The 11,194-nt window shown below is 38.8% G+C and overlaps 1 protein-coding gene across 1 annotated transcript in view; it reads left to right on the top strand.

Annotated features, from left to right (window-relative positions):
- LOC126295149 (speckle-type POZ protein-like) overlaps window positions 1–3,696 on the top strand; it is a 33,023-nt gene extending 29,327 nt beyond the window's left edge. The window contains exon 3 of the mRNA XM_049987438.1: window positions 3,074–3,696. Coding sequence (XP_049843395.1) covers window positions 3,074–3,296 — 223 coding nt within the window. The 3' untranslated portion in view covers window positions 3,297–3,696. The remainder of the gene's footprint in view (window positions 1–3,073) is intronic.
- The last annotated feature ends 7,498 nt before the right edge of the window (window positions 3,697–11,194 follow it).

The raw sequence follows: 11,194 nt of genomic DNA on the forward strand, positions 1-11,194 counted from the left end.
AAAAATTGTGCCGTAACTAGTGCAGCTGTTTTGCATCATCAGATGTGTGATTGACTCTGTACTGGAATACTATTTCAACTTGTGACAAGTTTCAATAACCTGGAAAAAATATTTTCGTTCCAATATTTTTAAGCCAAAAATCTTGACTATAGAAATAAGATTATTTTTTGTTTTAGTACAGCTTAAAAGTGCTAATTGGATCAAAGTCAGTCACAGTACTTTTTTAAATTATTTTTGCCATTGGCAACACAATGTTTTTCGTACCAACCTCCTATGTCAAAGGCAGTTAGAAGCCAACAATGGCACCTGGTAGCTAATTGTGCTGGCATACACACACCAATTCAGTTGGTGTGAATCTAGCCCCCCCCCCCCCCCCCCCCCCTCCCAGTTTGGTTTTGTGGCACTGCTTGGAAAATTAACCCTCTCCTATTTCACAGTTGACACTTCTCCAGTGTAATCGTGGCCACACAATGAGCACACATCTTCCTCCTGCAAATGCTGTGCTTATGAGCAAGAGCTTGAGCAGACACAACTCCTCATGCCGAAAATCTGTGCTTTGTTACATCTTAACTTATATAAGAGTGTATACATGCATGAGAAAAAAAATTCTTGAATTTCCTAGTTAAAATACACTTTACCACAGGTAAAATACATTTTTAAAACTTATCAAGCCTTTGACTGGTAAAGGTTTTATACACCTACATAGAACATTCAGGCACTTTAGGAAACAAAACGCAGAAAAAACAATGCATTTTGTAAAGATCTTTGATGTGTGGCAAAATATTCACTGCATAATTTCATATTACAAAAGTGCAAATATGGATTCCACCAAATACAACATTAAAATTAAGATTGCAGTGTGCTTTTGTCAGCCAATAATAGCTTATGCCAAGTGATCTCGCCAGCCAACAGTAGCAGATATTCAGAGCGTAGGACACAGTGTGTCATCAGCCAATAGGAAAAATACTGCTAATAACACAAACACAAATAGGGAAACTTGGTGGTTTAAGTTAATATACATACAGTATAGATACAAGAAAAGTTAAATTTTCACATTGGTTGTGGAAAAATGTTTTTGCAGGGTCCCCTCCCTCCCCTTCCCCCATCCTCTCTCCTTCTCAAGGATCCTAAGAGCACAGTTTAAATTGCAGCAGCTGAATATTTCTGACAAGGAGTATTAAAAAAATTCAGTGCTGTTTACTAAACATTTCGTGGGTTACTTGGCTGAATGCATGTTCCGTCGAGCTTTTTGACTCTTGCATTGCAAAATTCATAAACTATGAGAGAATTAAAACATTTTATGCTCTGTTGGGTCCATAGCATTGCATATGTCGGTATAAGACATTATAGAAATGAATGCTGCAAACCAGCTGCAATAAGGTGGTAGGTTTTTTAATATTTTAAATTACATGCCTGTTTGTTTATTGCCATTATCAAGTAACTTGTGAAATAACATTAGTAAAATTAGCTGTGCATAAATTGTGGCTGTTTTACATTTGCACTGGTACTTCAGTATAGTTGGAAGTAACGATCATATTGCATCTGTAGTAAAGCTCTTCTGTCATGTCTCGGTAAGTATAATAGTTCTTGTAGTTATTGAAATGTAAAAATAAGTTTTTGGCAGATATTTTGACAGTTCAGTTTGACAGTTCTTTATTCTGAATGCTATATGTCTGCAAAGATTATACAGCTTACCAGAGATGTTACCTATTGGTGATCTTAGTTGCTTTTAAACTTAATCTATGTTCCATGTAAGTTTTGTTTACCATTTCACTGTCTTTTCATGTTCTGTCATTTCAGTAAAGTTTTCTAGGTAGCATTTATCTTCAAAATATGTGTGTTCATTTAGAATTTCATGTGGGGGTTTCCTTATGAATATAAATTTCCAGTTCAAGAATTCATAGTAAGTTCTTATGGTATTTTGTGTGACATTACAGTTTCAATTTTCTCTTCTTGGGGGTGTTGGGTTTCCAGAGGCAAATGGATTACTATCACTATTTCTAGTTTCTTTAAGATATATCAAACACTGATGTGTCAGTAAAATTTTAAATAATGGCATAAATGACTGGTCTTCTGGGACTGAAATTTTTTCAGGTCGCTGAACCTTAGAATGTTAGGTTATGAATGAGTATCAAACCTTTTGTAATTTCAGAAATTCATTCCACATTGTCAAATGTAGCATAATTGATCTTGTGTAAAAGAAAATTTATTTTGCAAGTACCAATAATGCTTCTGAAACCACCATTAACAATATTTTTTTCTCGACCTGCTAGAAGTATTGAGTGTTACGAAATCACACTCATCGAAAGCAGCATGTTGTTACGAAATACTGTGAGGTCTTCATCCTAAAGCCTTTGACACATTGTGCTGTCAGTAGATGTTTGGATTTGCACTGTGTCTTATTGTTGTAAATTGCACATTTCTTTGAAACTAAAGTTTTATTTTGGTGTTACTTTCTCATTTGTTTTATTGCTGCGGTATTATTCTGCGGTAGCAAGCTAAAGTAAAATTCATTATTAAAGTGTCGGTTTTTAACAGTCAAAATCACAAAAATATAACTAAAAACTAAAACAATGAAATATTCCTGGAATTTAAAAAAAAATTCCCACGTTTTTCCTGGATTTCGTGGTTGTCCTGGGGTGTATATATGCTGTCTGTGTTTTATTTCTACCCCAAGTCAAAATGTAATTTTCTGTTATCGAATTTTCTGCCATATTTTGAATGGTAAAGATGGTTGCACAACAGTTGTAAAGATTCTCAACCAGGCATGTGACTAACATTTCATGTTGAATTTTCATATGAACGAAACATTCTTTTTTATAAGAAACATGACTCTAGTAGAATATTAACTATTTTTTATCTGTTTTATTGTTTATCCCAAAGTTAACTCAAAAGTACCAACATTTTTGTAATCTTAATATGCTACTGCACTTCCCTGAGCATTTTCCAACACAATTTTAACTATACGATGCTTTCATTCCAAACGAAGGTAGCCACGTGTGCGAGTTTTGAGTGTTACACGTGCGACGTCACTGTCAGTACAGAATTGTGCTAACTACAGGGTACTTTGCAGGACTTCATCTGTGGAGCAGACAGAGGACTTGAGCGAGTGGCTGGCAGTGGCAGCCAGAACTGGTGACGTGGGTGAACTGCGGCGGCTGCTGGCTGCAGGAGCACCCGTCGACGCGAGGGACGGCACTGGGTGCACCGCCCTGCACCTGGCAGCGATGGACGCGAATCCGGAGACAGTCAAGTGTCTGCTGAGTGCGGGCGCTGACATCGATGCGAAGGACTAGAGTCTGCAGACGCCTCTGCACGCGGCCGTGTACCGGGGTAACTTGAAAGCGATGTGGGTGCTGCTGACGTCGTCGGCACAAGTAGATGTTCGGGACCGTTGGGGGAAAACGCCGCTGCACTGGGCTGCTGCCACGAAGCAGGTAGAAGCAGTAAGGGCTCTGTTGCTCGCCGGAGCGAGCAAGAAGGTGAAGGACAATGAAGACATTACACCTGCGGACACTGCTACCTCGTCCACTAGAGAGCTGTTCAGGATGTACTAAATCTGACATAACTAAGCTCTCTACTTCTGTACCTCTTAAATGTTACAATAAATGTGTAATTTATTTCTGTTTTTTCCTGTTGTATCACAGGAATCTTTGTAATAAAATATTTCGCAGAATGTCTGCTTCATTTGCTGCCATCCCTCGAATATCATCTAATTGCCTTAGATACACCCAAGACGATTAGGTTTAGCATGAATTGATATTTGGTGTCACACATTTATTCCAGTTGAACAAATATAATTAAATGGCTTTGTAATACTGAGGCAATTCAACATATAATTCTGCAAGTCCACATCTTTAACCAGTTTGAAGTCTGCTTCATGCAACACGTATCTGGGTTCATCAAAGTGTGTCACCCTTAAAATGTCTGGTGGAGTAACTGCTTTCGCCAGCATTTATGCATAATAAAGTAAGCTGTTCCAATTAAAGTGTCATAAGTACCATTGCCACTGTCGAAGAAGAAGGAAAAAAAAAAACGCAGCAACTAAAGGGCTTGAGTAATGCAGTTGCACCCATGTCAGCGTGCTTGTGCTGGTGTCCGTATCTGCAGTGTCAAAATATGGCACTTGTTATGTAATGTCTCGGATAGAATTACAAACTGGAAAAACGATTTGGGTTTGTTTGTAGCTTCTTTATTTGTAACTTGTAACCTAGGTCTTGTTCTTTTTCACTTCAGCTGCTATTTGTGTAGTGACTATTTTGTTGAGTCTACCTACTGCTGTTGGCGAAGGGGGTGCACTCGACCCTAGTGGGGCCAATTGAGGCAGCCAGTTGGTACTACATTAAGCCTGGGCCTGCAAGGCCAGTTCGGATCGGATGATGGTATTGTGATCTAATGGACAATTCAGTTACAGTAATAATTAGTGTTTTCCATGCTTACTCAGTCACAGGGTGACAGATGTGGTGTACAAATCTTTCTTTTCAAACGTAGGCAAACATTTGAATACCATTTTTTACACTCCCGTAATCTTGTATGATTGAGGATATTTCGAGCTAGATTTGGCCAAAATATAGTTCTTGGCCATTAGTTAAAATATTACCATGATGCCATTTTCATGTACTAACAACTTTGGGGTTGGGTTGTTTGGGGGAAGAGATCAAACAGTGAGGTTGACAGTCTTCAATTCCTGGGATTACAACTTGATAATAAATTCAGTTGGGAGGAACACACCACAGAACTGCAGAAACGCCTTAACAAATCTGTATTTGCAATTCGAGTGTTACCAGACATAGGCGACATAAAAGTGAAAAAGCTTGCATACTTTGCCTACTTTCATTCCATAATGTCATATGGTATAATATTTTGGGGTAACTCTTCAAGTCAAATAAAAGTTTTCAAAGTCCAAAAGCGTGTAATACGTATTATTTGTGGAGTAAACTCACGGACGTCTTGTAGAAACCTCTTCTATCTGCTCTTCTTCGTACTTTATTCATATGCTGGGTGGAAAGCTCTTACAGGTTATGAATTGCATATAGTGAGTCTTTTTGAAGTTTAATGTCAGTGAGTTGGCTTTAAACCATTTATTAATATCCATGAAAATATCATTAGCAGATCTTTCTAGAACTACACTCGACATACTATTTATTGCAATACTTTTGTCATCTGCAAACAAAACGAACTCTGCTTCTGGCAGTGTAACTGATGAGAGATCATTAATGTACACAAGAAAAAGCAATGGCCCTAAGATGTATCCTTGTGGGACACCACATGTAATTTCTCCCCATTCTGATGATGACTGATGACTTAATTCACTAGGCCCTTGCACTGACACCCTTTGTTTCCTGTTAGCGAGGTATGACTTGAACCATTTTGCAGCGCTGCCCATGACACCATAGAATTCTAATTTATTTAAAAGGATGTTGCGGTTTACATAATCGAATGCCTTTGACAAATCACAGAAAATACCTGCTGCTTGTAACATGTTATTTAATGAATTAAGTAATTTGATGAATTAAATGATTAGTAGTGGTAGAGGGTACCCTCTGTCACACACTGTAAGGTGGACTGCAGAGTATCGATGTACGTGTAATGACTACTATCAGTGAGTATGATGGCAATCGGGAGAGTGTTTCTGTTCTTCCAACGTTTTGGAAAGGCACAGCAGAGTTACTCGTGGTATCATGGTGTGGAGAGCAATCTGGTATGGATGGTAGTTACTGAGGGAAATCTGATGGTGCAGTGGTATGTCGCGGACATCCCACATCCTCACTTGTTTCATCTCCTGTATTGTTTGCAACAGGACAATGCCTATTCAAATGTGGCACAAGTCTCCTTGATTCATCTGTGTGGTGTTAACATAATTTCATGGCCAGTAGGATCCCCAGATCTGATCCCAGTGGAACATCTGGACTAGCTTGGATATCAACTCCACCCCAGTGCCAGTGTCTGGGATACTTTCCTAAAATGTGATTCCAGCAACTCGATGGTAATACCCTTTAAGTATACATTTTTTAAAGTTTTGTTTAACAATGTGCAATACTCCTCCCATGTCTTTGAGAGTAGTAAAATATCATCTACATTCTTGAAGACTTAGAGATTTTTAAACGTATTTCTCGAAATGATAGCCTCATTCTCAATGAGCACCTGCAGTTGTGTAATAAAAATTTCTTCAACAGTATAAAGCTGTTACTTGACATTTAATTTCGGGCTGCCTCATGCAGTTTACTGAATCCCCCCCACCCATCTAAGTCATCTCATAATTTTTTATTTACTAAAAGGTTTATTGGCTGTATTTCATGTTATATCGTTATCCACAGACTGTGTCATTCAGCCCTTTCTGTATTTTCTACAATGAAATTTTTATGCTTCAAACTGTACTTCTAAGATCCGATGTAGACAACATGTTACTTTATCTGTCACTGTTAAATAAAATATTGCCTTTTACATTATGTAGCCTACTGAACTATATTCATTATAATTTTCACCTATCTACATTCGAATGTTGAGTACAGTAGCCAAGTTGTACATGCAGCTACTGGATGGCGCTCTCACTGCCATGTCACGTCCACCTGCCACACTTGTTAACGTGAGCACCTCAGTCTGTTGCAACCTGTGGCTGTACAGGTATGAGCAGCCCTTAAGCCGGGTTCACACAGGCAACAAAAGTATCGCCACTGCGAATGGTGAAGTGCAGTTGCTTTGTAGTTGCATGTGTGAACTCATAGTTTTTGGTGGCGCCATTTAAGAAGCGCAACTTTCGTCACGCCACAAAAAGTTGAACTTGGTTCTACTTTGTTGCGCCATTTTGCCTTCTCCACAATCGAATAACGTCATTCGATTGCTACCTCGCGGCTGGATTCAAACCTTTCTAGTGCGTATTTGTTCGCAGATAGTGCTTTTGTTTGTGCATTTGCTATTAATATGTCGAAAAAGTGGTCAACAGCGACAATTATGAGATTCTTGGAGGTGTATCAAGATCGAGAATGGTTTTGGAACCACAAAAGCAAATCATACAAAAACAAAAATTTGAGAGATGCTGCATTAATTAGTAAACAGTATGCGTGAATATGTACCTGGAATTGATGTAGCTACAACAAGGTTAAAAATTCGAAGCATTTGAATTGCTTACATGAATGAACATAAAAAAGTACTGGAATCGCTTAAGAGTGGTGCGTCTACGGACGGTATTTATAAACCCAGCCTTACTTGTTTTGAAGCTGCAGACCGGTTCTTAAAACACATAGCTGATACAAGAGAGACGAGAAACACTTTGGTAAGTAATATTTCACATTTATTATGTTTCCAAAACATCTTATTTAGTAATATGTACAGCCGTTTAATCAGCTGATACAGGTGACGCCATTTTGCAAACTGTGTAATTACGAAGAATTTGTGGTGTCCTGTGTGAAAGGTAGCTCACAGCGTCACTTCAGAATGACTTGACTTGTGGCGATACTTTCGTTGCGTGTGTGAACCCGGCTTTAGAGGCTCGCCTACACACATTCCTTTTAAATATTTTGTGACTAAAGCCCTTCTGGCCTCTTATTTATTTATTTATTTTATACGAGACATGTAAGTACTGTCTTTGTCTTGTATTGTTAGTCAGTACTTACGCATCATATATAAAAAAAATTTCTTTCCATAAATTTGTAGTTATGTTACAGACCACTTTAAATGTGTAAATTCTGATGAAGGCACTCTTAGAAGTGTTGAAACCTGGTTAACAAGACTAAAATAATTGTGATCGAGGGCTCATTTCTTTCAATTTTAATCTACATAAATGATTAATTACTGTAATAAACCTCACCTAACACTTCACCCAATGCTCATGTGAACACTGAGACTGAGATGTTTATCCCAAAAGGCAATACTCGAAATTGATAAAACTTTCCGTCAAATAAGAATACAGTATACTTCCTTGAGTTCTCATTCAGGCTTACCTACCAGTACCTCGCAGACTCAGGGTGACAATTATTGAACTAAATGAAAAAAACTCTAAATTAGTTACAAACTACAGCGTGCACACGCTTTATTCGGCGTGTAAAAGTCACTACATGTATCCGGATTTAAGTTATCATATGTTCCATATGCCTGCCAGGACATCACTCTCCTCTGTCAATGGGGTTGGGCTCTGTCTTGCATGAACCACATCTCGTTGAAATCAGGGTCAATTTGGGTAAAAGGAATGAAATCATCTTCCAAGACTTTCAAGTACCATTTGGTAGTGACCATGTTATCAAGGAATATCGCACCAATTATTCCATGACTGGGCACAGCGCCCGTTGGGGGGTGAAGAGACTTTTTGATCACGAAATGCGGATTCTCAGTCCCGCAAATGTGCCAGTTTTACTTATTGATGAACCCACGCAAATGAAAGTGGGCTTCATTACTAAACCAAACCACATACTGCATACTAATTCCCCTCATGCCCCATGGAAAACCGTGCAGTTTGAACACCCTAACTCTAACTGTTCATAGGTTATGAAGATTTTATTTCGTATAGTTCAATAATTGTCACCCTGTAAATCCATAGAACTATATATCGCCCCTGTTCAAATTTATTTGTCAATGCAGATGGGTCCGCCTTTCTCTGTTTCTGAATGATTATTAAGTGTTCGTGCATTTAATATGAACCACACCCCTGCTATGGTTTTTCTTACTACTACTGAGGGTTTATTATACACACTTAAACTTCTTTCTGTTTATTTTCCACCATACTATTTCCCTCTTCCTGAACTGCATGTCTTAAACTAAAAGGAACGGGATACAATTTACTTTTTATTCAGTATTGGCAGACATATTCGCCAATTGCTTCTCATGTGTTGGAGAATACAGTATTGTTCTTTAACATCATAATCACGCCTTTGTTCTTCAGTTAAAAGGTTGGATGTGCAAGCTCTCGCGTCTGTCGTAATTTAATATATTATTATTGTTATTCGATTGTTGCCGACTTAGGTGGTGGGTCTTAATAAAAATGATATTTCATTTAATTTTGATTTACGATTAAATGCTTTCCTGAAGTTCTCCTTTTTAACAATATTAATCTCAAATGATTTGTTACGCTAATGAATGATAGACTCGCTGAATCTTAAAACATGAGTATATAAGCCGAACAATGTAATAAACTTTTCGTATTAATTTCCTCGGCTAGTCAGCTCACTTTAAAGCAAAAGATCTTTAGTTATTAATTACAATTGCGGCCCACACACGCGCGAGAGTACTTTTTCTCCGTTAACCATTACCACGTACTCTGAGTCCTGGCTCTGGCTGTCGGCTACGGTACTGAAAATAAGAATCTTAAAGCTACGTATTTCTGCAACTTCGTGCGGCTGTGGAGAAAAATTAATATTATGCTAATAGCGGGCGAGTATTTGGCTTCCGCTAATTTTTCATAAGTTAATATCGCCACGTAATGGCGTCGTTGGCTGCATCGGCCGCTGCGATTGTTGAACTGTAAGTTACATGAATGCAGGTTAATTCAAGGAAGGCGGACATGAAATCGGGATCACCTCTTACAAATTAAAAGTGTACAATAAGATTAAATGAATATATAATTTGCTTAACTCATACAAATATGCTTACATTTGCCAGCACTCGCAAGATGTCCGTCTATACACAATCAAGACAAGAGAAGAAGTTAAGACGACTAAAAAATTGACAAAAGAGCGTATGTTGTCACCTCTTTAGATCATTTTGTCATAAATTATTTCTTTGCAATCGAAACTTACATAGAGAAATTATTATTTTACGGCTACATGATAAAAATATATTATTCAATTTTTAAATGTCTCTTCTTTATAAATACTGTTTTTTAAGTCTTTTCGTAATATAGCACTGTGGACGCTATATTGCCCTCCGAAATGTTTGTCATTAAAAAAATGTTCGTGTTTTTTGACATAAATATTTCCTCTTTCATGTCCACAGTGTCCACACGCAGATTTTTTTTTCACGGTCTACATGTGTCACATCGTATGTTTAAACCGTTGTAATTACTGGGGTTTGTTGCATACAAAGTGTAATACAGATATTTACATAACAATATAATACACAATTGGTTACGTATACAGTCATGTACAAAAGAAAAGGACATATAATACAATTAGTTTCATTTTGGCTGCTTCTTCTTAGGGTTGCAACTTTTGCAATGTTCAAGGTATACAATCACGAGTTAGTCCGGAATATTTGAAGCCCCAGGGGTGTCAACTGTTCGCTCCCCATTTGGCGCGGCCGTAGGGAAAGCCTGGGGAAAACCTCGGCGGAGCGATAGACTAACTGCTTTGGTTACTTTCACTTAAATGTTTCTGGGATGTCATTGGAGTACAGGATGTACATACATCACGAATAATGTTTTGTAGCACTATGCAAAGAAATGAGGTCATTATAACAATTGATCGAGGTGTCGTTGATGATCTACGCCGCGACGTTTAGCTCGCGACGGCACCGGTTGGTGTGTTCGGTGCTTGACGTTCGCGGCGGCTGCGGGGAGGTCAACGCCAGCGTGTCTCTCGCCGTCGCGGAACGTCAGAATCAGCTGATACGCTGCACGGTTGGCGATGCGTTTCTGTCTCGGCCGGGCGTGGCGGACTGGGATGATATCGGCCCCCTGCGCTTGTTGGCAGGAGTCAGCTCTGTTACGCATCTCCGACGTAGTACATGAAACATACAGACAACCAACGTAATATTTGTTTCCCGCTGCAGATGGTTACGCTAGCGGGAAAGAAGCATGTATTAGTGCGGCAGTTGTTAAGTTTCGCCAGTTTCCGAGTGTCAAGCTAGCACTGTCGTGCAGAATACATGACACGGATCTTCTCCCGTGAATGAAGTTTTGATGCGCCACCGTTTCCATTACACGTCAGTTTTTGTCTTGATAAAATTACTTATGTTTTCGCCGCACTCGCAGGCACTGGTGAGTGTCCCAGTACGAGCTTAGCACAAACATTCGCCGTTTCTGCGGTCGCTGTTTTGCAACAGTCCACGCATAGCATTCCAATCTCGCATTATTGTGCTCACTGAAACTACAGCCTGTCCCAAAAATATTGACTGTGGGTTCACTTCACGTTAACAGTTCACATTTATAAGCAAATTCACAGTTTTTCGTGCGTAATATTGGCGTTTGGCGTCCTCACCGCTGTTGAACGTTCAATACTAGCACTTCACTGTCCGTATCACAGTTTCATCTTCACAGTTTTTCACT

This window comes from Schistocerca gregaria, chromosome 11 (genome assembly GCF_023897955.1).
Source record: "Schistocerca gregaria isolate iqSchGreg1 chromosome 11, iqSchGreg1.2, whole genome shotgun sequence".
Lineage (NCBI taxonomy): Eukaryota > Metazoa > Arthropoda > Insecta > Orthoptera > Acrididae > Schistocerca > Schistocerca gregaria.